The sequence below is a fragment of the Paramormyrops kingsleyae genome, chromosome 9 (genome assembly GCF_048594095.1).
Source record: "Paramormyrops kingsleyae isolate MSU_618 chromosome 9, PKINGS_0.4, whole genome shotgun sequence".
In the NCBI taxonomy this organism is placed as follows: Eukaryota; Metazoa; Chordata; class Actinopteri; order Osteoglossiformes; family Mormyridae; genus Paramormyrops; species Paramormyrops kingsleyae.
Genome location: NC_132805.1, coordinates 31403109 through 31430718, shown reverse-complemented (window position 1 = coordinate 31430718; position 27610 = coordinate 31403109). Strand labels below are relative to the sequence as shown.

General features: G+C 45.2%; 2 protein-coding genes across 8 annotated transcripts in view; both read right to left on the bottom strand.

The window, feature by feature from the left end:
* The window catches only part of col14a1a (collagen, type XIV, alpha 1a), a 76759-nt gene extending 69251 nt beyond the window's left edge, over positions 1 to 7508 (bottom strand). For 2 of the 4 annotated variants that reach the window (XM_023812251.2, XM_023812276.2), the window contains exons 1-4: positions 7326 to 7508; positions 6851 to 7024; positions 5185 to 5295; positions 1452 to 1568 (exon numbers count right to left, since the gene is read on the bottom strand). In XM_023812251.2, coding sequence (XP_023668019.1) covers positions 1452 to 1568; positions 5185 to 5275 — 208 coding nt within the window. In that variant the 5' untranslated portion in view covers positions 5276 to 5295; positions 6851 to 7024; positions 7326 to 7508. Of the gene's footprint in view, positions 1 to 1451; positions 1569 to 5184; positions 5296 to 6850; positions 7031 to 7325 lie in introns of those variants that run through there. The other 2 variants (XM_023812270.2, XM_023812261.2) reach the window with 2 other exon arrangements.
* Positions 7509 to 13609: 6101 nt separating this feature from the next.
* deptor (DEP domain containing MTOR-interacting protein) overlaps positions 13610 to 27610 on the bottom strand; it is a 43154-nt gene continuing 29153 nt past the window's right edge. For all 4 annotated transcript variants that reach the window (XM_023813728.2, XM_023813736.2, XM_023813754.2 and 1 more), the window contains exons 7-10: positions 27289 to 27426; positions 22099 to 22169; positions 20328 to 20432; positions 13610 to 16885 (exon numbers count right to left, since the gene is read on the bottom strand). In XM_023813728.2, the coding sequence (XP_023669496.1) occupies positions 16757 to 16885; positions 20328 to 20432; positions 22099 to 22169; positions 27289 to 27426 (443 nt within the window). In that variant the 3' untranslated portion in view covers positions 13610 to 16756. The remainder of the gene's footprint in view (positions 16886 to 20327; positions 20433 to 22098; positions 22170 to 27288; positions 27427 to 27610) is intronic.

Sequence of the window (27610 nt, the reverse complement as noted above, 5' to 3'; positions counted from 1 at the left end):
AGCATTAATAGGACTCTCTCAGCGTTAAGAGACCCAGCACCACTAAGAATGCATTAGCATATATAGCTGTTGCACAGCCACTTCAGAGTATAATAAAGAAAAGAATTATTCACCAATTGGTGAAAATATATCAAAAATATGCATAAGCTGATTCTCGAGGAGCATTTTCCAGCACGACACCGGCATCGTCTCAGCACAGATCATGGTTTTATGCTCTGAAAGTGACAAAGAGGACACTGGAATACAGTCCGCTGACACGCTCAGTCACGGTCATCTAAATGACACAGAAAGAAGGACAGCGAGCCGGGCTGGATCACAAGTAACCATGAAATGGACATAAAACTACATCTGCTAGGAGCTTCAAAGACACGGGTCTCTCTTTCTGTGTCATTAGTTTCCAGGTTTCGCTAAAATCCACTTCTGTCCCTCCTGAACTATATTTCTGTTATCAAAACTATATTTTAAAGGACTGCCATCCACCAAGTGGACTACAATTAATATTCTAAGTGGAGGACACTTATATGTCGTGTGCCTTGTGGTGTTTTTTATTGTGATTTTATTTTCACTCTAGAAAAAAACATTTAAGCTGAAAACCAATGAAGTAACAATGTATCAATGGAAGCTGGTAGTTTGGAACCGGACGGAAAAAAATGTGCCAGTGTCCTAAAAATGAATAATTCTCTTTAAATCTAAGAATCTCCAGTTACCTGTAATAGGTCCAATCGTGTCCCCAAAATATGTTTCAGAACATCTTAAACTGATGGAATAAATCCGGGAAGATGTCAACACCAAGTATTTCACCACCATTATATATCATCAGTTCCTCTAACACTTTTGTTCTATTTACAGTTGTAACTGGTACATATAGCTGCATATTCCACCTGGAGCAATTAAGGTTAAGGCTCAGAAAGTTCCAGCAATGTCTTAAACCAGCCACACTGGAGATCTGAGCCTACGCTGATACCTGCTAAGCTACCTGCAGGCTAAAGAAAAACTGTTGTTCCCGAATCTTGGCAGGAGAATTCTCCTCTTCCATTAGCAGCAATCGACCGCAGTCGGAACCCCACCACTAATAAGGTCAATTAAAATATCACTTACCCCCCCCCTCCCACCCCCACAGCTAAAATGTATTCCACACCCCCAGATTGCCAATCAACAAAATTCTTAGTAGAGTATCTTTGAACTGGTTTTCTTAGAATATATTACTTTTGAGAACTACATTAACTTTCTTGGCCTGGAGTTTACCGTAAATTTTTATAATTCTACTGTTTGCACATGTTTACATTGTAGTACATCTACAGAATCTCTGTAGTCTACAATGATCTACAACATATGACACCCAGATCACAGAAAAAGAGAATAATACATCTATAAAAAAGACAAAACATGATACATCTAGGACACTTTAGAAAGAAAATTCATATCTCAGCAACGGAATCTAGCCATCTTACCTGGCCTTGTGTTATAAACAATTTTGTAACTTTCGAAATCTCCCCGTGGCTCTTTCCACATCACAGCTAATTTCCCTGATCCCAGCGTTTTAAAACGGAGTCTTCTTGGAGTAGAAACTGAAAAAAGATAAATGTTTAATGTTAGCACTATACATTGATGACTTAGCAAATTTTATTCAAAAGAAAAACAGAACGCACAAAAGTAAGATTTTCCTGTCTTTAAGGCCCAGTATTTCACAGCCTCATACGGTTATTTTAAGGGACAATGATCTATAAATCGAGTTACTCAAATCACAGAAAATAGAGAGTAGTAAATCTTTAAAAGAGACAAATAATTGATACATTTAGGACACCACAGTTGCTGAACAGAAAGAAAAGTCATATCCTCTTGCTATGAGTCATATGATATAGCGATCTAGTCCTTATGGTCCAATCATAATATTTATATTTCATTCTGATCTGAAGATCAGCAGATTCATCTTCAGGAAATGTTTGATGTCTTTACGCAAGTCACATTACGGAGTACAAATTAGCTGCAGAGTGGCTTGAAAATAGCCCTTTTGCTCAGTTTGGACTCATTTTGGTAGCGCGAAGGACGTACAGTAGCTGGTGACAGTATGGTTTGGCATTTACTTACCGGCCGTCACACGACGACAGTGTAACTGCTGCAACAAATTCAATAAAAGGAAGGACAAAGAGTAGCAAATATTTACAAGCACCGGATAGTGTTATGGGGGGGTATGGATTTTTATACAGCTGGGACCGAGATCTGCGACTTGTTCTTCTGCAGTAGGACCAACTACGCATCGCCATCCATACAACCAGCAGGTCACGGCGCAAAATCATTAAAAAGCCCCAAGAGAACAGAGGCCCTCCTAAAGGGCGACTGCGGTAGGCTAACAAACACTTGGGTTTGTGTGTCTGTGAGCAGCTGCTGTGGGAGATGGGCCGTCAGTGGCCTCTTCGCATAGCTGCACATCGTACGCACAGATAGCAAGGATTAATGAACGTCCAGGGCCGATGCGTGGAGAGGACACTGTCCTAAGTCTGGCACAGGCCGTGTAGGAAATATGACAGATATGCAGCGTTTGGGAAAGGATACATCCATAGACAAGCTGAAAACAAGGATAAACGATGCCAAGCTCACCAACCTGAGGTTGCGGACGAGTACTCTGCTGGGCTTTATTCTTGGAGGTAAATCTCTTTTCCCAAAGAAAAGATTCCAGATTCGGATAAGCTGCATGCGCATCTCCGAGCACATAAACGTCATTTATCTAGACGCTTCAGATGGATCTGCTGAGGTCGGCAGCTCATTGACTCCTTCACAGCCCCGCCAGGGGAAACAAAACGTACAAATTCGTTTATGGCAGGAGAGCGATGACATTTTAGGGCTTTTAGAAGCTCCGAGGGCCCCAGCAGATGTTAAACGTCGCTCCCTTTCACTCTCTCGTTTTTTTTAATTTCCAAGGTGGCTTGCACGGCGAATAAGCCGGGGCATCGACGATGGACTGAGGTCAGGTTCCCGCGCGTGAAACACGCAAGGCTGGCTACCAAACAGGGTCTGGATGTACAACAGTCATTGGCAAAGTCTACAGTAACCCAAACATGAGTCAGGATTACCTTAATCGACTAGGTAGTTAAGGCAGCAAAACATCAGAAATTCAATTTTCACGACAAGCTCCATGTTCTTCATGGGACGTTTTTGCACTGCTTGTCTATTGCACATTTCTTACATGCTAATGAATTTTTCTCCTGGTTTGACCTTCCATCTTCAGAGTTTGAAGCTACTTTTATTACTTAAAGGACGTGAGCATTGTCTGTAAAAGGCAGACGTTCAAGCAGGTGCTTTCAACCTGCGATTACTGCTCATTGGCCTGAAGAGTTTTCATTTTCATCAGATGATTACTGCAATTATTCCCAGTCCTTCTAAGGTCCACCACTGCCATTCACTTCCTCTTCCTTTTCCTACCCAGACCTACATTTCTGCTCCTCCAAATGTTTTTTACCGACATTGGAAGACACTCAATTATCGGAGGCCAATTTAAGAATATAACTGAGAAAATGAAGAATGTGTTTTGTTGGTACAAGTCATTCGAAATCAGGTGCCAAGACACATCAGAAATGAAATGTGCACAAATATAGAAAAAATTCATTTCCAGTTGCAAGGTGTAGAATAGAATAGAATATCATTATTTCCATTGTACATGGACAACAAAACGTGGTGCGTATTCTCCACCAGTTGTAAATAGTATATAACAAAAACAAACAAACAAACAGCCAAGTCTATTTTGGATTAAAGAACACAAAAAAAATGCAAAATAGCTTTGGTTATCGGAGCATGAAGCGGCTACGTCGAGACGCGCCGCCATCTTGAATGTGAAACTCCATCAAGAGTTCTTGCCTCCTGCAATCTTAGCTACTCATGACAGCTAGGTGTTTTCCCAGTGATGAGCAGTTTATCTCATCGCAGCACCCACCATGCTAAACACCCCTTATCTCTTAGCGGCTCCCCGAGCCATGATTTCCTGCCATGACAGACGGCATCAGCCTCACTCTATAAGGCCTTTGAACTACCACACAGCTTTCTGAGATCCTCCTCTTCAGCAGTCATTAATTGAGCTTCATCCAATACATTCTATGCGTCAAAATCTTCACATTTCATCGGGCTAAGGAGATTCTTTCCTCGCGCGGTATGCGGAAAGGCATCGATTTAGCGTCACGTTCATCTCGAGTGAAACAAACGGCACAAAGCGGCGAGTGGAGCGAATTAGATACATCACAAACGCACACGTAGTGTTGACGTATAGCAGCAGAAATCCTTCTTCCTGGACCATTGAGGTCAACTGGCTAAACCAGCATTTCACTCCCACAGAGAGAAGACCAGGGCTGAGGGAAATGGGGTAGGGGGGGGTGCTCGATGGCCACGTTGGTGCACCTCCGCCTGCCTGAACTCCTGAGCCCTTCTGATCTGCTCTTGTCATCTTCACACGGCCCTGCAGACTGACGGTTAAACCTGCGTCTGCCGCCTGCTCCCTTAATTGAAGAGCAGGGAAGAAAGGCTGCCTCCCATCTGCCAGACCAGCCAATTAAGTGTTTCTGGGCGTCTCTGGAGGGTGGCATCCTCCAGTCGGATTCCTCGTCGTGCTTTTTTACGCATTTCACAGAAGAATTTAGGACTTCACATCAAGGCCCTACAGACTGTGTCTGTCCCATGCAGATCTGAAGCAAACACGCATGGGTATGCGTGTGTGCAGCCTGCGATGGAATGGCACCTCAACTAGACTGGTCCAATGCCACCTATGATGTATGGGCCCCTCCACCGAGCAACCTTGTAACAAATAAATGGTTGGAAGATGGATGGATGGATGGATGGAACTGGCATTCACATATATGCTATGATAATATGCATAAAGGTGGTTCTTTGAAGGTGGTGCTCACCTTATAAACCATAAAGCGATAGGGGGGGTGACCTGATAGTGAGAGATTTTGACCGAATCTGTGTATCGACATTAAACAATGTTTATGAAATGACCAGGTCTTCATGGTGGATACCCTGGAACATTTAGGGTTCCCAGACCCCAGTGAAATCTCTCAACCCCCCCCCCCCCCCCCAGCTAGTCCGTCAGGGGCCCCAAGGTAACGCTTTGTCAGCAGGCCTAGAATTTCTTGCAACGCCCCTGGGAATGACGCAACAGCATCACGGGAGTTATACGGTCCTGAGAAAGTAACTTACCTTGACCCTGAACTGGGGCAAAATACACAGTGAGACCGAGAAAGATGAGTGGACCCCACGCGCTAATCCTGAGTCCCAGAACGTGCATCATTATGGCTGTCCTGAGCGAGCCTGACAAGAAAAAATAAAAAGATAAAACAGAGACCACCCCAGCAGAGGCTAGCCAGAAGGCGGAGCAGAAGCCATGAGAGTGTGCTAACAGCACCAGAACATTTCACTTTGATGGACGGACCATCCATGGCAGATTGTTCCAACCTGCCACAGTGATAAATGACAACAAAAGACGAGCGAGGCAGCGACTGCGCAGCGTTAGGGCTCTTTCTCATCAAAACACCTCTGGCAGAATACATGTGACGCAGAAGCTCATTTACATTTATTCAATTATATTCTTATATAATAATTTGTACTGATTTATCTCAAAATGAACGCTTTAAGTGTTTTGAATGAATTCGATGTTAAGATTTCCTGAAGCCTTTCTCAGCCACGGCCTACGTAAACTTTTAGGCTATTTTCGTAAAGGTAAAGCGCATCCAAAAACCTGAGCTCTCTCTATACGTTTATATCTACTTATATCTCAACATATCTGATAAATATATACAGAAGCACTTATAAAAATGCTTAAAATATATATTTAAAATAATAAAACCAGCAATATCTACTATAACTCCGCACTGAATTTAACAGGTGGATTTTTCTCGGCGACATACAGGATGTAGGCTATTTGAATGAAAAATTTAATTGAAGTGTATAAACTTGCAGCTATGCTCGCTTAGCTAGTTGCGGGGCAAAAATATCTTTTTTGTAAAACGCACGAAATATTGGGGTTCAGCCGAATATTGCCGGTAACAATTAGTCTAAATGAAACGCGATCATATTTATTTGCCATCTATTTTTCCTCATGCGTAGCACATAATGGTAAATTAACTTCACAGGGCTGTGTGCTCGCCAGCTTTGTCATTCCGATCACGATGACTGCCCTATTATATCGGATGGTATTGTGCCACCAGCAAAAGCCACATGCTGATACAATACGGGCGGCGATCAGATTTACAGAAAATTTAGGGGTGAACTCCCAGCTGTAACCCTGAACGGAGAAAAGTAAAAAAAAATCACAATATAATGATTTATACATTAAATATAAATCATCAACTGAACATCTCACAGTCAAGCATTCATTTCAAGGCGCAACCTGTCTCCATAATAACGTTGTGTTTTGGGTGAAGTTCGAGTGACGAATATAATTCAGGGGTATATATATAATTTTGCTTACATGTACAATATTTAATCGTATTTTGTTTTATATGGCCATGTGCTGATTTAACTTTGGGCGGTATTTTTGACTCGGTTCACCCAAGATTTGTGGCAGATAATGATAAGAAACGCTGATAGCAAACCAGGCTTCATTTAAATTTCCTCGAAAACACTGGCAGGAAATCACATCTTTCTTACATTAACCCCCTTTCAAAAGATCTATGCGATATCATCATGGGAATTTGAAAGCTGCTCGCGTAACTTTCCAGATACAGTAATATTGACTTCAATATTTACGATACTTTTTTTGCAGTCAATTAATCGTAATCAATTGCATCCTACAAAAAAACAAACAAACAAACGCATCCACAAAATTTTACAATACAATATTTTACAAAATAATGCAATATCATACCTGTCAGGTCATGTATTTGCGAAGTTATGTCTCCTCTCCCAAGGTCCAAGAGAGTGACCGCGTCCTGCCGCTTCTCTCCGCCGCTCCTGCACCGCTCGGCGACACTGGAGCCGAATGTGGGTGTTTCTTCCGCCGCTATTCAGCCATCCCTCCGGCTATTCAATCCCTCACCTCCTGTCATCCCAAAGTGGGAGAAAAAAAACTCATGGGCGACCAATTGCAAGAGATGGGACGGGCTGGGGAAGATTAAGGTAAAATTTAAATGTCTTCGGGGCACCCATTTTCCACTCGTTTGCCAGAAGAGGTTTCTTTGGCCAGCTGTTGCTTTTATATGCTCATATTACGATGCTTACATTTTTTTGAAACAGGTACATATGCTATTTTATTTCAGTTCTCGCCGTGAAATCCGCCGCACCGGCTGTAAAATTCACTCGGATTTCAGCGGTAATTTTAATTTCTGTTTGTTGATACTCACCTGCTTATTTTGCTATATAGACTTCCAGTAATATTATTGCGCATATGAGTTAGGCAAATGACCAGATCCATCTGAAATCGTTTGAAATACGAGGTTCGATGTCCCTTGCATGCTTTTGCAGGTCTCCTCGGTCCCCTCCAAGCCCCCTGTAACACTTTGCCATCCGACTCCCAATACGCGCAGCTCACATCCTTGGCCACATTTTCCACCTCCCCTCACCTTCACCTCATCCTGAACCTCCTCGGCGATGTCGAACTTTTTTTATTCCCCTTATGAGGTATTAAAAGCGGTTCGGCGGGGAGGACAATTTCTTTTACCCCCCCTCCACCCAATTATGCGCGGTGAAGGGATCAAGGTGTATTTCATAGATGGCACACATCGATTCACGGGGGGGGGAACCCGGACGGCTCTCAAGCACTTTAGACCCGCGGGATTTTGCGAGGTGAAAAACGCAGGATGTGTTGACATTTATTACGTCGAGGATGAACGACTGGCCTGATTGACTTTCATTGTAGGCGTAGGGTGGGGCAGTTCTGTATTGATATATTCCTTCTTCTAAATATAAAGTTTAAAAGAAGTTCTAGGCAGAATGATTAAAAAACAGTAGTTATTTAAATCCTTAATTCATCATTTAATGTCATTTACCGGCATCCAGTCCTGAGTGTATCCCATGCAGCCTTATGCCCTATGCTACCTGTGATTGGCTCCCCCTGTGGCCAAAATGATGATGAAATAATATTTTTTAAATGGATGGATGGCTGGATGGATGGATTGATGTTTCTTTTTTTTCTTCACTTGCATGAGTTGTTTGGGATTTGGCCAGACATCAGTCTACGGCATACCATATCCCTTTCATATGTACGCAGTTTTTTAAATGAAGCCTCAGCTGTTTCTATACAGCTAGTTAACGGGAGCAGCTCTCCGTGAAAGGAAAACAATGATGACAAAACAGGTATTTGTCGCGGGGAGCAGGAACACGTCCAGCAATGATTTCCCACAGGTTTGTCTTGGACCGTAACGAAACAAGATGCGATCCCATAACAAGCTTTCATGTTGCCTCCACAAAAACAGCAGGTCTACAATATAGTTCTGGGGCAGAACAGAACATTAGTTCTTTGCTCCGTGGTCATTGCCCGTATGCAAACAGGCACCATTATTATGTTCAGATTTAGCAAATTTTTTCAGTTCAGTCCTGCTAGATCGGCACGGCATTTGCTGAATTCGAACCATTAAATAAATAGTTTTTCTGTGGTTTAAAAGTTTACCACAACGTGGACTAAATAACCCCAGCACTTGAAATGCACCCAAGAGTAAAATTACAGACATTTGGGAAAAAATCGCTCAGTTCTCTAGCTATTCCATGCTAGTGCAGCATGCTATTGGGCGTTCATTTTTCATGACTCACGACACAGTCCCCTAATCTGATCTATTTTTTCTTGCCACGTGTTGACTAAAAATGACCCAGGTCTGAGAAAATAATAAATACATACCCAGAGGCTGGCCTGCACTTCAGGGCTTGATGGGTAATGCACAGAATTCCCCAGGAATATGTTATTAGACATTGATATGCTGCGGTGTTCACTGAGGTAAGCAGTAGCAGTCAGTCATGTACAAAGACCCTAAATTTATTACTATTTATATTTCATTTCCAAGTTTTTTTTTCCTTTGCAATTTAAACGTCAGAATATTCATTCCTTCATTCATTTTCCATAGTTAGGATATATATAATTTGTTGGATTCCGATTAAATTATTCACTCCGGGTTTAACAGCTGGGTTCCTCGAAACTGCACAAATAAGAAATGCGATTGGTTGACAGCTCAGGTCGCTGCCCGCTGTGCTGCCTGTGGCCTTAACTCCCCCCGTGACACTAGGAGACTTGTCGTCGTCCCCCACCAGCACTCCACTGGTGCCTGATCTGCACTCTGGATGAACTGGAGTCCTGAACCCGTAATAAACATATACAGTAGCCCCTCGGAGTTCATCCTGAGTCCCCTGATCCTACCCATATGGTGCATCTAGGACGCTGGGTGAGCAATTCAAGGTCATTCTGAATTTCGATTTGCCAGAAACTTGTTTTTGGTTTTTGCCTTGTAGCCTTGCGCTCGTACGTAGTTTTTCCGTTTGTGTTTCCCAACAGTCCGCACGACGCTTCTTATCGAAACTGCAAACCATCCCCAGGATGCTGTCGGTTGTAGGCGTGAGCAGGTAAAATGAAATGGGATTTTTAATTTTTATTTTTGTAATTGTCTGAGGTCTTTTTAAAAATGACATGGACATGCAGGACCGGCGTAGAGTGAGAGAAAACGTTTGGAACACAATTGAATAAGTTTGGGTTGGGGGGGGCAAAATATCTAGCCCCCCCCCTGGGAACATGGTTTCCTATTTGTGGTGTCGAAGGCTGTGATGTTGTCAGTGAAACATTGCGTTTTTTTTTCTTATGAGAAAACTATTGAATTACTTTGTGAGTTTGCAGATGTTATGCAAAGCCATTTCCTTACAGTCTGCATAAACAGCTCATTACAGAATGATGAAGCCTCGCCCAATGAGAAATTCCAGAATAATCAGTGTCTATGCTCCCCCCCCCCAAATGTAAACGTAGTATTAGCAAAAGGTTTGTAATATGCAGCTGGTCAGAGCTGTGATGTTATGTTATCCTAAACTTGAACAAACCCTTGTCGTGTATGAATATTTTTAAAATGCCATGTCAACACTGAAGTGTGGACTGACGGAAAGTAAGCAATTAGGTCACGCTGATTCTTTCAGGATGGGAACCTTCATGAGCATCTCTGTCGGCTCATTCAGAACACGAACTGATGACACCAGACAAATGTCCTGCAAAGCTCACCATAGCTCCGTATCTATAGAAACATCCGTTGGGCGTTCTGGTCTTTAAGGAGGAGGTTACGGCGTTGGCGGTAAGTTGGACATGTGGCAGGGCTAGTTTCAAGCTGAAACTTTCTGCTGCTCATCTACCAGGTTCACCCGAGGCTAGCATCTGTAGCCCGTGGCGCCGATCCAAAGCCAAGAGATTTCTGATATGTCTTCGTTTTTCATAATCAGCTCCACAGACACATTTCAGGAGCCCCAAGCTACCAAACAAGCTCTCAATCTGAAATGAGCCCCTTTAGCCTATTAAGCATGCATGCTGTAACTATAGGCATGTATAACTTCAGATCAATACTTCAGATGGAGTTGGGTTTGGAACCTTTCAGCGACCGCCCATGGGCTGTGAACCTATTGGGGATTGTCGCCAGGTCTACCCCAGAGTGATAAGCACCAAGTGATTCCAGCAGTCTGGTTCAGCTGGCTTGGCGCAGTTGTGGGTGGGAGAGGCATCTTCAGGACGGTGGCCCATGGGATCCTTGCTTAAAGCTCTACCCTCTGTTCTTCTCCTTTCTATGATCTGAAATGCACGTGAGGACCCCTGTGGGGTCTGTGGGACCCCTGGCAGACCTCATCCTGTGGACATGAGGACCAGGGGAAAAAAAGCAGTCATCTTGCACTGTCTCCTTCCCTGTTCGCTCACGCTATAACAAGGGCCACAATCCCTCTTGGAGGCCATATATCTCGAGCTGTCTTGCACAAGGCTCATCCTGGGGCCAACCTTTCCACCACACTGACATGTTAAGAGTCAATAACAGCTGTCAAGGGCATTGCATTACAATGACTTCATTTAAATATTACCGTCGTTCCCTCCTGCCATTTTCCACCTTAAGCAGTTTGCTGGGGAAGTGAGGCGAGAGGGGTGGCTGTTGGATTTTTTTAAATCCACGGCGTGATCTGATCTGTGTGCAAAAGTCTCCCGTAACGATTTATGATTTCCATTACCAAAACATAAAATATAAAACAGACAGCGGCAGGCGGAAGGATGTATCTGGGCAGCATATGTGAGGATGATTACAGAACGAAGAAAGAGAGGGGAAAAAACAGAGAGAGAGCAGGAAAATCAGCAGCGGTCCAGCACCCTGAGCTGCTGGCCAACGTCGACCTGGAGCCTGATGGGGCGAATGTGGGGGCCAGGTTTCTGAGAGAGAAACCAGGGGGGAGTCTATGGATATGGGGGCCCTAGAGGAAAAACTCTATGGGACCCCCCAATGCATCCTGGCCCAAATGGTCAAATTTATTACCATTATTTTAGCGTGGAGTCTAAACGAAGATAAATTAATAAACATAATTCCTTTATTTTCACTTTACTGTGAAAAACAGAATCCACAAGTAAAGCAGATTTGTCATTGCATTGTACTATGTGATGGGTCCAGCTCGGGGGGGGGGGGGGGGGGGGGGGGCAGGAAATTACCTGCCTTGCCTGTGCTGTCCCTACACCCCTGAGAGAAACTCACAATATGGAAAGAGAGAGAGAGAGAGGTTATGGAAAGTTTGATAAAGATCTAACAGGCTCCCAGAGAACACATGCGTGCACTTGTTGGGCTCCGATGCCCAAACTGCTAAACTGCCTTATAGTAAAACTAAATTTAAACAAGGTAAATGCAGAAGTGATCCGGTGCCATAAATCTTAAACCTGACACTTCAATTATGCAGAATTTACACAGAACCGGCTGCCGGGGCGATGGCACAAAACCCTTAACAGCGCCTTATCTTGCGAAAAATGTAAATAAATGTTAATACATCCTGAATACTCCATCTCTCGTCGTAAGCCAAGCAGTACTAAACGGCTGAGACGTATTAAGTCGGCGGATGTAATTTATTTTTTGTTGTTATATTATTTGATTTCTCTCCGTTGGAGATAACATGCTTTTGTGAATTATTCCTCTCTGCCGAGACTCTTCCTGTCTTTGTACCAGCTGTTCCGCTAGTTTTACGCCAACACATTGAAACGCAGGAATACAACCATGTGCACAACGAAATACAGGAATAAAATAAAAATAAAGTGTCCTTTTGTTCGCAGTAAATCTCATCGCCTCGATGTAGGAGCTGTCGATGTGCGGGACGCTTTCCCCCCCGCACATGGAAACACATCCGACACGGGTAATTGATCCCGGGGGAGGATGGAGAGATTGCAGACGGGTGCAGTCGGGCTTTCCCGCTCTGCATCGTAATTCCTCGGTTGAGCCCCAGGAATTATGGTAGGGACGAAGCTCCAGGCCTGAAATTCCTGCTCCAAAAAGCGAGTCTGAAGGGGCTCACAAAATACTCCACGAACCCGCCAACTCCCACCCAGCGCAGCGATCCAAGGGGCCCGGATTTCTGGAGAGTTAGACCAGTGGGCTGCATATCCACATTGGATCAACAGGCATGACAAAGGGGCCCCGTTTCCCCACACTTACTCTTAATGAAACCGTGACAGTTCCCCTCCCAGCAACACCGCCGTCTTAGGAGGTATAACCAAAGTTAGTTTATTTAATGGAAATCATTCAGCAAGTGTTGGACTGTGCTGGGCCTTTGCTTAAAACAGATAGCAGGTTATTGTTCCACTTAATATTTCAAAGTTTCACATTTCGTTAAAAAATACAAATATAGCCAGAATTGGTGGAAGACAATACGTGATGAAGTATATATATTATACAACACTGCCACCTTGTGGAGACTCTGGTGAGTGGGGACCCAGAGCGGCCAACTGACTGACTGAAGTTACTGTAACCTTCATGAATGGCTTGTCCTACAGCAAGAGCTTACCCGTGAGACATAGTCTGGCAATATCATTAATTGGTAGTAAATTGTCTATGGCAGGGGTAGCCAATTTTATCTGCAAAGGGCCGGTGTGTATGCAGGTTTTTGGGATAACCTTTAGGTCAGCTGTTCAAACCCAGGTGTGAGGACTCTTCAGCCAGTCAGTGCTCTAATTAGGGAGCTGCAGGAACAACAAGCAAACAGTACCCCTTCTGGATATGACTGGCCACCCCTCCCCTACTCTATACAGTTAGCTGAAGCATCCCACACTTTCTGAAAAATTCTTTCTCAAAAACAAGGAACATGACAGAGAGGTGGGCAGTTGCAGGAACCTCACCAGCAGGAGTGTTAGACGGTTAGGCTTCTTGACTTCAGCTCAGACAAAAAAAAGTGTGATGGGGGGCATTCCATCACAAGAAACACATACACACATAATTATACACGACTAACAATTTCGCAAAGCTAGTTGGTCTAACTGGACGTCTTTCCTTCTGGAAAGTAAACCCGCGCAATACAGGAAGGACATGCAGTCTGCACACACTGGGCAGGGCTGCAATTCCAACCCTGGACATGCAATGCAACAGCGCAGCCCAAAGACCCCCTGCAACACTCATTATTACCAATACTCGCATTATAATGTCATAAGGAATAAAAAGAAATTTAAATGCTGAGTTTATTTGCAAGAGTAATAATGAGCAGTTATGAATCATAACCACATCTAACACCTAACAATGAACTCTAAGCATGAATGACTTCATAGCTGAATACAGTACAGCTGCACCTTAACATGTCTGCATTGTCAACACGTTGTAAGAAACTTAAAGAAGCCTTACACATTTGTCCTTCAATAATACAAATTGTATTCCTGTACACAAGTGTTTTAACAAGGTAAGTGCTACATGCCTTCCGTGGGCTCATGAAAGATTCACGACAGATATCTAGTAGTCATCTTGTCGTCAGAATACCGAACTGTGATACCTCTAAATACTGATTGTCTAACAGGAGCTTTAAATTGTATGCAAAGTCTGACTCGTTGTAAAGAGGATGATTTGAAATTTTGAAATTTTCCTCAAGGCCGTTGTTTTTAACAAATGCCTCACTGAAATTCACTCAAGATTTTTAAAAAGTACAAAATCCAAATCCAGTGACAAAACATTAAAAAGAAACATTTCGTCAGCTAACAAAATGTTACACACAACAACCAGACCGCTACCAGAGACGAGAAAAAGGGGTTGAAATTTGCGATTTAAAATGGGATTTTGAATGGAAATCAAAAAACACATGTAACATGAAATTCAAGACGTGGAATATATTTCTTTCATTATCACAAATCAGTGAGATCCAAACATTGTAATATACTGCACCCCAGAAAGATCAGTAAAGTACAATATCAGATTAAATGTAGACATATCAGGAAAAACATTTATATTGTTTAGTTATACAAATGTATGCATTGATACTCACGTGAAGGAAACCTGTTGCGATCATTCAAAGGATTTTAACCCGTGTACAAATATTACTGAAGACTAAAGGGCGTCAGATTGTCATCCGTGCTGCTTTGTCACTTGTTTCACCTAAACTGTGAATATTTGATATGATCACGATATGATGGATAGTAGGCATTAATGGGACACCTGCAATTCCCTTTTAATTATTACTGGAACCAGTAAGGTACCCAGAACAATGCCAAGACGGGCAGTACTCTTACACCACATTTAGAGCAGTTTATTGTGAAAGGATGGACCTGCGTGCCACCTTCTATCCAACCAGACATTTTCATTATTTTGTATTCAGCAGCCGTGTAAAAAAAGACAGAGACCAGGTATAAAAACTGATATGTCAAGCAAAACGTCACCCTAACCCATTTTGAATTGTTACGTAAATCTAAAAAAAAAGACTATTTGAATACATCTTCAGTACCTCCAGTACTACCAACTACTACTGATGGTATTACTACAGTTAACGATGGTATTACTAATGATATTACTAATTACTACTATGATGTTCTGCAGTGATGTTGGACATGAAACTCAGGGTTAAAAGCATTAGCTCTCATCTTTACTACTGCTACTGCTACGATAACTATCAGTGTAGCAAAGCTTTAGTCTTTTTTTGGCAAAGTAAATATTTATTAAATGACTGCTTAAATGAGGCGTGCATACCTAAAACGAACATTTGCAACTTTAATCATAGTGTAAAGACCTTCCCTATTTTTTGGTCAAGGCCAGACTAAGAAGTCGGTGCATCATTAGTTACAGTACAGTTACAGTACAGTATTGTGCGCGGAGGAAAAAAACTCAGGAGTGATTTTGAAAATCATCGCTGATTGATAAATTTATAAGTGCTTAGTGTCAGCAAGGTTTACACAGTACATCCACATAAGCATTAATATATACAAATATCACTCTTACGCTTCATATTTAGTAATATTTGAATGTATAATATGCATCCATGCTCGAACTAAGTACATTTCTAGCTTTTTTTCCAACAAAATACATACAATCAACATTAATCACGCTGCATGACTGATTCGCCTTTAACATTTCGCCCTGTAAATTTCCATAACTATTGCCAACGTGAAACATAAGAACGTATTAACGCACTACCTGCTCTACCAAATTTCAGCAAAAAGCTGCGCTCTAAAAGGTAAGCGAGAAGATGGTTCTGGTGTGAACAGGAGGGGGCACTATAACCATCTAGCGAATTTCGTTGTGTTACTTGCAAAGGTTAAAATCCCTCTCCGAGTTAGCCAGTCGCATTTAGCCTCGCCGCGTTTGCAGATTCGCATCGCAGGCTGCAGGAATTGCCACACTGCCAGTCATCTTCCTGCCTTGACAGCTAACATTACACGAGGCCTGGGGGGGTCCATGACAATTGACAGTGGCACCTTCACATCAGACTGCCCCCCTACGTCTCACTGCACCCTCTTCGGTCCCTCAGAAAAGACAATGGGCTTTTCACAGCCTTGCTTCCGAACTGGTCCTATCACATGGTTATAATTCCATGCTGAGATAGGATCTTCAGCATGGGGCCTCGCTGGGCCTCGTTTCAGGCTGCATCTGAAAGGCCTGTCTGCGGCGTGTCGGACTCCATCATACCGGCGTGCCTGTTTCAGAACAGACCGGACGGAAACGGCACAGTGACGACCACCACACCTTTCCGGAAACATCTCTCTTTACATTGTTTGCACTATGTGCACCATCTCTGTACCCTGTCTGTTTGATACTATATGCATGTTTGCAATAGATTTACTGCTGCATGAACCAGAATTTCCCCCAGGGGATCAATAAAGTTAATCTTAATCTTAATCTCTGCGACACACATTTCTGTGCAATCGTTATTGGCTTTGCATTATTCCCTTCTGACATCCAATAATATTATGGGCTTCTTCTTACTCTACTTTGACAGAGGTGTCAGCAGAGGTGTTGACAGAGATGTCCCTAAAACGTTAAATAGCACTATACATTGTATACCTTATAATTAGTTCTGGGTTTTCAGTTAGTTCCTTAGCAACAACAGTTTTTTTCGCCATGTTCCCTGTTTCACAGGCAGATCACATGACTTTACACAATCACTGCATACACATGCCACGGCAGAACGACGCTCTGTCTGCTATGCATACGTCCCCCACAGGGGGGCGCCGGTCTGATGACCGCCCTGAATTCGGGGGAGATGGGGCCTCCAGTGGTGAAACCTAAGATGGGGTGTGAGCTGATGTTGACCGTAGGGGTCTGTGGACGCGTCCCTCAGTCCTGCCCTCGGGGGGGGGGGGGGCAGAGACAGTGGAGCCTGGATGGTCGGCTCAGTATTCCGTATCTTCCATGACCTCCATGACGATGGTGCGCGGTCCGGTCAGGATCAGGTTGCTGACTGTCCGATAGTCCAGGGAGAGAACATTCAGCCCGTTGACTGACACGACAAACTGACAGACCTTGGGAGGTAAAAAAAAAAAAAGGGGGGGGGGGGGCATTTACACTGGCTGCATTTCACCACAAATAAACATCTAATTACCCCAAGATGATTAAGTACATCAGCGCTTTGGACAACAAATAAATATTCCACACATGCCGCAATTCCTCACTGCATAACTGTCCCACACTGCTACAAGTAGGGATTACAAATTACTGTAATTATATCGAAATCTGGCTGCCTGATTATCTTGGCTCGTGGCCAAAGCTTACAGGCCAACTTCTACCAACAAATGGGAATTTTAAAGGGGTGGGGAAATGTTTAAAGGGGAAACTGCCTGTGAATACTTGCTGGCCGCAATTTTAATACGCCAGTGTTCTGAAACGTTAAAAACATTTTAGGGACATTCAGAAACATTTAAAGTAGCATTTTGTATAACTACTGCCAATAACTACAGAGACTATTTGTGTAGCAATAATGCACAGAAATCCAACTGCAGATTCCCTGCTGGGATCTCAGACCAAGAATCCTTTTGCAGTGGTTACTATTGTGATTTAACCTTTGCTGCATCCCTGCAGCTAGTGTTGCATAATTAAATGGCTAAAGGACAAAGTTTACGGAGGTAGATATACGGCTACCCGGTGTATGACAATTAGTATTAAACAGCTATAGCTGTATATTTTAAAATGCATGTGAGCTAATCTGCTAAAGGAGCCACTTAGCGCAATCCGGTCTAAAGTCGTCACACCGTGTTGGCAGTGGGGGGGTTGATATTCCAATGATGGGTTCAGGTTCAGGCTCATGGAGACATCTGCCACTCACATCAAGGGCGGGGGCACAGAGAGTCAGAAAGTTGCGGCAGGAAAACATGTCTAGAGACACTGTGTCGTCAAGGCAAAGGAGAAACTGGTTTGCAGGTGGGGGCCGCTAGGTTTCAACTTGTCTGGGAAATGGACGCGTGCAGAAGGTGGGGGCTGGAAGGTGCCCGAGCACCTGGCTGTTTTGCCCAAAATGTTTAATGTAAACTTGTGCGTGAGCTTTAAAGGTACCTTTCAGCACCTGTCCCTCAAAAAGTCTCTGCACAGACGTTCTGCGCAGGACAGCCTCGCTACTGACAGGCCATGGAGAACAGGAGCATGGTGGAGAGCAGAGCGAGGCAGAAAGTGGGGAGCACAGTGAAGAGCGGGAGCGCGGCGGAGAGCAGAATGAGGGGGAGATCAAGAAGCCCGACGGAGAACAGAAGCGAGGTGGAGAGTGGGAATGAGGCAAAAAGCGGGAGCGTAGTAGAGAGCAAAGTGAGGCGGAAAGTGGGGAGCATGGTGGAAAGTGGGGAGCGTGGTGGAAAGTGAGGAGCGTGGTGGAAAGTGGGGAGCGTGGTGGAAAGTGGGGAGCATGGTGGAAAGTGGGAAGCGTGGTGGAAAGTGGGGAGCATGGTGGAAAGTGGGGAGCATGGTGGAAAGTGGGAAGCGTGGTGGAAAGTGGGGAGTGCGGGTGAAGAGCAGAGCAAGGTGGAAAGTGAGGAACGCAGCAGAGAGCGGGAACACAGCGAAGAGCAGAGCGTGGAGTGAGCTGGAGAACAGAGCAAGGCAGAAAGCGGGGAGCGCAGCGGAGAGCTGAGTGCGGTGGAGAGCAGGAGTGAGACGGCAGAGAGCGGGGAGTGCAGCGGAGAACGGGAGCGAGGCAGAAAGCAAAGTGTGGTGGAGAGCAGGACTGTGACGGAGAGACCTGAACCCTCTCAGCGGCCTCCTGGCTCTATGCAGCGCAATACACCCAGAATCTGCTAAAAATGCCTTCCTTGTGCTTCCGGCTGCTGCTGAAGCTGAACATGTTTCCTTACGCATTTGGTCAGCAGTTTTTTTTGCACAGCAGCATTTGGTAGAAATCATTCGTAATGTTTACCCAGCAATATTTCATCCTAAACGTGACAGGTTAGCAGCCTGACCTGCGAGCTTGGACTCGTTTATATCACTGTTACCCAGTAACACAAGTGCCACTAAAGGATGTTATAATCCAACCCGTATATATCTGTCTCTTGTCAACGGCTAGAGGCTCCTGGGATCTACCTCAGGTACTGACAGGACAGAGCTGTCCAACAAAAGACTTTCTGGGATACCAAACTGCACATTTGGTCATTATCAAAGGAGACAATATAGTCCTGGTTTAATTAAATTCCTCTCCTTCTCAGCTGTTGACAAGCAACATTAATGTGCAGCCAAACCCCAGTAACTAACGCACAAACTGTCCGTGTGATCTCCTGGGGGAAGCTGCTGTCAAACAGAGCCTGGGGCGGACATGTGCACAGTGGAATTTAAAAAAAGGTAAATAGTGAATGCTGAGTTCCATGTTTCCGAATAGTGAATGTTAATTTCCATGTTGCCCAATAGTGAGTGCTAATTTCCATGTTTCCTAATAGTGAATGCTAATTTCCATGTTGCCCAAGAGTGAGTGCTAATTTCCATGTTTCCTAATAGTGAGTGCTAATTTCCATGTTTCCTAATAGTGAGTGCTAATTTCCATGTTTCCCAATAGTGAATGCTAATTTCTATATTTCCCATGATCACATGGCTATGTGAGGAATTCATTTAATGGAGGTGAGAATCCATAAATGCGTTAAGAAGGAAATGTTGCGATTGGTGGGAAAGCCGCCGCAGCGGGGCGGCATGCAGGCAGGCAGATTGCGCCTGAGGCAGGGCGGCGATCGGGAACGATTCCCGGCAGGACGCCGCGTGCGTCACTAATCCTGCTAACAGCACCTGAGAGGATGTTTGCGAGAACATGAGACGCTACTGTACCCCGCTAACACATCCCACGCTGCCCTGCCTGCACATCACCACGTGTAAACAGCTGCTGGACGTGGCCGTGAAGATGAGCAGAGCAGATAAACCCAGCGGCTGTTAGGCACGCACCTCCAATAACAACTAGGCCGCATTTAATCCCATCCATAAGAACACACCGTACGATACATACAGGACGTTTATGACTTTAGGTGCGGCAGGAAATACTTTCTGTTTTCAGCAGCAACCAAACACTAGGACTAGTGAACAAAACAGAGCTTCCCCCAGACGAGGTTTGATCCCTCGAAAACAAATCACAGCCGATCCTGTGTCAGGGAGACCACAGACCGCTCCAGAAAACATACCCGTTTCAGTCCGACGAGCGTGACAACCATCACAAAGTAGGCATTAGCAACAGTGTGGAAAAATCATATAGGTCTCCTTTGTGAAGCTTTAAAAAACCCAAATTCCCAAGGTTTCTCATATAGTCTGAGCGTAATACTAATGGAACATTCGGGATTTAGTCGTAATTTAAGTCAATCTATCATTTGTCTGCACATATGCAAAAAGCATCTCTGAATCAGCAGGATAAGTAACAACAACAAGCCAAACTTCTGCAATCGTGCTGCACGAAGCCGTATTACCCATAAAGCCTGGCTGTCACGTCTGCAATCCCACAATCCCCGGTACCTTCATTCCTGCCGCTGCCGCTGGGCCGCTGGGGTCTACCGCCTGAATGTGGCAGGGCTTGCTGCCCCGGACCACAAAGCCCCAGCCGACGGCGTCACCAACGATCTGAGAGACAGGAACACAGGGGGGAGGCGAGGGGGGGAGCAAGGTCAGCGATGATCTCCAATGGTTTTTCTTTTTAATAAAATTAATCTTTACTTTGCATTTGTACAAGTATGAGTACAGGTACAGTGGAATGGTTCTTTCTGCATATCAGATATTGCTCCTTTGAGACATACATACACAAAGGACGGCCATCTATCCATCTGTTCAGTACCCCTGAACCTTTTTTTTTTAGGGAGGGGGGGTTAAGGGCCTTGCTTAAGGGCTCAGTAGAGACGTGACTGGTCTGGCCAGCATGGCATTCAAACAAACCACCTTCCGATCACAGGCACAGAGGCCTAACCTACTGAACCAGTCACCTCCTCCACAGTGCCCAGTTATCTCCATGTCTACCACATATTATGACGGTCACAGGAAACTGGAGCTTCAGGGTCACCGTGATCCTTTTCTGGATACATGGAGAAGTAAGATGGATGGATGGACGGATGGATGGATGGATGGATTATCACATTTTAACAGCATAGTTCCTTTTTCACTGTGTATGAAAGGGAACTGTCAAAAAATGAGGGCAAGGTGGAAAAGGCATAGGATGAGGATCAGGATGAGGACTTAACCGTGGGGCACCCTGGGAGTGACAAAAAAATTATTTCTTTTCCGGCAAGTACTATGAGAACCAGTCCAGGGAAGTTACCCTAAATGAACAGGTCACAGAGTCTTGGGAGAATGATGCTGTGGATCACAAGTCAGCAGATGTTAAAAGATCACCGAGGACTTCGGGTAAGGCAGTTTAGGTGCTGTGGAGAGGGCGAAGGCCAAACTGAAGCGGATCGAGTAGATTGTTGTGCTTGACTGGTAACAGCACATTCCAGAATTATGGAGAGAAAAGGCTGGAGATAGGACATGCCCCACCCCTGACCTGCCCCGCCCCCGACATGCCCCGCCCCCGACATGCCCCGCCCCCGATCTGCCCCGCCCCCGACATGCCCCGCCTCCTTAGGGCACCTCGTTGGGCCGTGAGTTTGCCGCACACCATAGTGCCCCACTTATGCGGGCTCAGGCTCCACATCTGCGCTTCAAAAAGCTGCATTTATAGACGCACCCCCCCCCCCCCCTCCCGTGCGCTTTTTGGCCTCCCTCTCTTAAGTCACGCCAAGTCGAGTCTTGCTTATTTATACGGCTGCGCCAAAGTGCTGTACAAACCAAATAAACAGATAAAAACGTCGAAATAAAAAAAAAACACCGATGCATCAGATGACAGAGACAGAAGCAAACACAATAAACGTGATAAAGTCAAGCATTAACACGGGATGACGTTAAAAACCAGGCAGTGCAAACAACCAGGGAGAAGAAATGAGCGTAGAAATGTGTCGACGGAGGGTGATGGACTGACATGCGGGGTGGAATCATTCCAATATAAGCTTTTAACATGAGCAAGCAAACAGTTAACTTTATTTTTAAATAGCGCCCTTCCTAACCCAGCAACACAGACTATTATTTTTGAACCTGCCAACAGGCCCGATTAGCAAAACGGTTCCAGTTTCTTCATCTGTCCCTTCATTTAGCACCGGATACGTTAGCGCCCCCTGCAGGCGTATTGCGGCGGCGCAGCTCCCGGCCACCTTAAAGCCCTCTTTGTGTCTAAAAGGAGTGCGGCCCGCGGGAAACATACCGTGAATGTCTTCTTTATGTAGGGGCCCCCGGGGGTCTGCAGCTCCTCGGGGCTGACTCTCCTCTTCAGCACTGCGGGCAGGGGGCGGGGGGGGGACACACACACAGAAAGCCACAGTGTTGCCATTAAAGCTGAGATGACAGTCTGAATAGCGCGGCTGGATAGTAATGAAAGAGGGACTTTTAGCGTCATTCACGTCGCCGGGCTGCGAAGACGGACATCACGGTCATCGTCTTTGTCAGAAGAATAACTGAAACGCTGATGGTTACTGGCCTGCAGTATAAATCACACGCTTTAGGGCTCTGTTTACCAATAATGCAGCACATCAATCAATGCAAGACACTGAAAGACACGAAACTGAAAAGCCGCATGTCAAACAGCAGCAGAACCGCAGCTACACACACCCACGGTCACGTGTGCGTGTCAGTCCCGCCCCGCCCTGTGTGAGATGGCATGTTTTTCCCGTGCGCTTCAGGTTTCCTTCATGTTCGCGGGTTTCTTCCCACAGGCCAACGGCAGACTGCAGTCTGTGATCACCGTGTGGCAGACTGCCCTCCCGTTCCGTCCAGGGTGTCCCCTACCTTGCCCCTTGCGTTTCTTGGGAAAGTTTCCAGGCTCACTGCAACCTGTTACAGGATGAGCATGTTTGGAAGATGGGTGGATAAATATTAATTACAAAAATATATTTATTCAGGAAACAGAGAAAGAGTCTTTATCCATCCATCAATCCGTCTAGCATCCATCCATCTATCCATCCATCTTCCAACTGTTTATCCAGCTCAGGATTATGGGGGAAGATTCTTTAAGTTCAAACTTAATGGTTCAAACTGAAGTTTTCAAAATTCTGCTAAACCAATGGTCAGTTTAACAGAGGTATTTCTTAATTTAATTTTAAAAAATCAGATGAAATCTAATTATTTAGAAGAATGGCCTCTTTCAGAAAGACTGAGTCCAACGCAGAGAAGTGCAGCCAATGGCTACCCACATTTATAACCAAATTCAAATTAGATGAGTGGTATCCACAGAAGTGAAGCAGCCAATGGGGATTTCTGGTACTGCCCCCCAGAAATCTGATTGAAATCTGATTGGCCCCCTGGATGTGTCCTCAATTTTCATTAGCTCAGAGTGGTGTCAATTACAGAACACAGAACAGCATTATTCCAAAGGCATGTATGTGACCTACCTATAATTCTAGTTGTTCCAAGAATTGCAGAGACACAGCACCACCAATTTACTGTCGCCCCCTCTGTGCACCTCCCTTGAAAATAATCTGTAGCCATCACTGGTCTACAGGCAGGAACCATAAATATTATTTAGAAAGTCCAATTAAACATAAGAAGAGACAAGCAATCTATCTGGCTTCAGAAAGACAGCTAAAAAAAGCTCATATCCTGGGAGTCTCACATCCTCCATCCATTCAAAGAGACAAGTACCGGATAAAACAGTTTATTTTGGAATTATTTAAGAAATTGTCCTAATAGCAGAATGAGGTACGATAACCTGTATACTCCCACTGTTGAACTAAAGTACACGGTGAGAAAAAAAACATTTGAGCTTATACTGGTTACCAGTGTAAACATGAACGTATCCAGACCACTCCACACCTTCTTGTTCTTCATGTCATAAAGGGGCTGAAAATATACTACCGTCCCCGGGCTGGCCTGCAGCCAAACGTACAAGTCGCTGGGGCTTCATAGGCCTGCATTTAAACATCTGACTATCCTTACTGGAGGAGTTCAGCTTCAGTACTACGGGTAAAGGGTATTACGGACCCTTCCTGAGGTTTAAACCTGCACCCCCCTCTGGTTATGACACCAGCAGGTTCCTGAACCCGTCCCCAACCCTTCCTGGAATTCTTCAGAACTTACAGCTCTGCACACTTTATTTAAAAGATATCTTCTGATATTAATATGCTGATAGCTGATATTAATATAGCATCTTTAGCACCCGCCTTTGGGATTTCGCCGTGTTCTTGTGTGATTGTCGTGGCCAAAAATGGTGGCTTTCGCAGCAGCTCAACTCAAAATTTCTACATGCTTTTTGCATGGAAATTTTTGCAGAAACTGGCAAAATTGCAAATTCAGGAATTTTTTTAAGCTACTACCAGTGAAGGAAGACATATATTTCTACACTTTATTTTAAATCACATTAACAATCATATTTGGGTGCAAATTTTTATTTCAATAACCATATATGGACTGTCTTTTGGTTCCAGTTAGTTATGCCTTAGTACAATAAACTCTCAATTCAACATTGGCAGCAAATAAGCCCAGTGATCTATTAGGCTGTTTGCAGTGCAGGTCTGCGGATTACGGTCTGCACCATGGCACGTCTGGTTTTCTGCCAGCTCTCACCTAGTCACTGTATTTTTCCCTAAGACTAATCCCAAGGTCCGGCCCAGTCAAATACACTGACAGAAAAATATATAGTTTAATTTCCTAAGTGTCCGTAGTTTGTTTATGCACAATGCCTCGACGTTTTCGGTAAGTGAGACGTGTTTGCCGTGCTCATCTTCCCTGCAGCGCAGCCTTGCATGAAACACACATGAATGTGCACTGCAACGGTGTCACAGGACGTGTCAAGGCCCAAATACATGCGGCCTGTTGATTTAGCCATTTCTTGCGGTTTCATTTAGTAAATGAGGATTAAGGGCCTTGCTCAGTGCCTCAATGGTGGGATCACTCTCTCCAACAACCTTTTCAGTCTCAAACCACACAGGCTGCCCCCCCTCCGAATAAATTATTATTATTATTTTTATTGAATGTTTTTTCGGTCAGTGCCTGATTCCATACATGTTATTTTATAGTTTTTTATGTCTATATATGTCTTTATTGTAAAATGTAGAGAAGAGTACAAATAAACCTTCCTATGGGTGGGTGTGTCCAAACTTTTGACTGGTATGGTTTGTATGCATGTGTGTGTGTGTGTGTGTGTGTGTGTGTGTGTGTGTGAGAGAGAGAGAGAGAGAGAGAGAGCCCACAAAATAGCTCTACTGCCAGAGAAGCCAACCCCCCCCAGCTAAGTAAGGAAGGGGCCCAGGGCAGACGCCCGCCCCCGCCCCCCGGCTAAGCACGTCCCCCGGCACAGAACAGCCTGTCTGTTCCCCCCGGGAATGGGGTGTCCGTTTTGGCCGCAGCCACTGCCCTTCCCACCCATTCATTTGTGGGGGGGGGCCCTTCAGCTCCCCACAGTCCTGCCAGCTCATGACGCTGCTACAAGCCCTGAGTGTGACGGTTACTCACAGACATTTTTCATTACTCCACTCTGTCCCAAACCACGTGACTTACTACCAGATGTGTCCGTAACACACTTAACTAATGCGGTTTGATTTTTAATTAAGCGAGTGTACATATACTGACTGGAGCTGGAAAAACACTGCTGTTCTCTTCATGTTAAACTGATTTATGTGGAGTATATGACACATTAATGATCGACTGTCAGGACTAACAATTTAAGACCTGTCTCAAGTTAATGTGCGAAATCTGTAAAATGCACTTTGTGCGCATTAGGTGCTTTTGTTTACCCAGGTTTTGAAATACTACAGCTAATACTTTTATAGCCCAGGCAGCGAAACGGAACCACTCTGTACCCCTCGCTACGCTGCCTCTTACTGGAAACGTCTCGAGCGTTTTTCTCCCTCCTGAATATTTTTCACTAGCAAGAGCGTTAGAGGAAAATGTAAAGAATCAACCTCACTGAGAGACTTGGCAGAGCCACTTGGAGGGTAATGGAACAAAGGTCACACAGCACAAAGTGCACAGATCTCCACCCGGCCAACCCTGGACATTTGTAACAGTGTAATTAACGAGGGATGATCTAACCCGCTCCTCCACGGGGGGGGTCGGGTTGCACCAACAACGTCTTCGTCACTGCAAACGAAACCACGCGGCCGGTGGATCAGATCTCGCCGATGAGCTTGGGCTTTCTGCCCCCTCTGACACACTGGGGGGTGGGGGTGGGGGGGTCTCTCGAGACGTCGACATCACAGGCTAACCCCACTTACAACCTGATGCCATCTTACAGAGGGTGGGGGGGGGCGTGCCCACCAGCCCCAAGGCACAATAACCACCATTTTCTGTCCCGCTCTGGGGCCCCAGTGTGGCAAAGAATCCCAGCCCACAAGCAGACAAAGGCCTCCCCAGAAGAAGGGGGGCGACTGGCAGAGCCATGCGAATGTACAGCGCTATTAAATACGGCATACATCCTAAGCAGTCACCCAAAACACAGCACAAAGATGCCCCTTCGATCCAGTGTCCCGCACAACTCCAGTGTAACATCAGCAGTATTTTTTGGATTCTTTGCTTGCCTTCATATTTGTTGACCTTTTTTGTTTCCCGTTATGGTGGGGAGCCTGAATTTCCTCCCTACCTATTCCTTTGTGCGCTCAGGTCCCTCAAGAGTAGATGCTCCCAGCCTTTCGATGACCGTGACCGGTACAACGTCGTTGTAGATTACACATGACTAACAGGAAAACACTGTCAACATCAATGCTTGATTGCTACCTGCTTACTAAGTTCTTTGCTAACTTTTACTTACTATTGCTAGCTCCTGGGGTCGTAAAACTAGCCAGTCAGGGAGGGGGGGTCTGGCGGTTAACCTTGAATCGATCCATGTTTTATGGCCAGGATCAATTGGCCAGATTTAATAAGTTTCGCCATTTCCATTTGTTGTTTTCATGCGCTCAGGATGCGGCGACGTCAGGGGTTGTAAATCAGGCGTGGTTTCAAAATATATGTGATATTTTTAGTTTATATATGGAAATTAATCAACCCCCCCCCCCCCCCCCCACCAAACCCTCTGGGACTGGCAGCCCCTTAGAATACTGCGCCAGTCCGGAGACCAGGGAGGGGCTTATCGCTTCAGTGGAGAGTCAGCGTGACACAGTGCTGACCTCTCCATCCCGATGTCGTAACACGTAACTCAGGAGCACTGAGTGATACTCAGAAACCACCAAATTGCTCAACAATCATCCCACAGCAGTGTTTCTCAACCCGGTCGACGGGGCCCCACACACAGTGCACGTTTTTGCTCCCTCCCAGAGAGTCCACAATTCTGATGGGAGCTGGGAGGGAGCAAAAATGTGGAGCGTCTGCGGGTCCCCGAGGGCCGGGTTGGAAAACACTGGTTTAAGGACTCCCTTCGATTTCTCCAGCAGCGTGGCGGCCCTGGGGGGCCTCCTTTGCTCCTCACCTGACTTGGGATTGCACAGCACGGGGGGGCTGCTGCTGAGGGTGGGGCTGCTGCTGTAGTACCCGCTACTCCCACAGCTGCTGCTCAGGCTGCTCCTCCGCACCGCCGACACCACCCTGATCTCCTTGGAGGGGCTGACTGGAGGAGAGAGAGAGGTGGGTGGGGTCACAGGGTGTCATGGATACTGGGGGCAGAAGGGGTGCTGCTAATTTCCGACATACACACACTGACAGACACACGCACAAGCGCACAAGTGCACAAGCGCGTGCACGTTCAAATTTTTCTGGCAACTTCTTCTTTTCGGTTTCATTTAGCATATTTT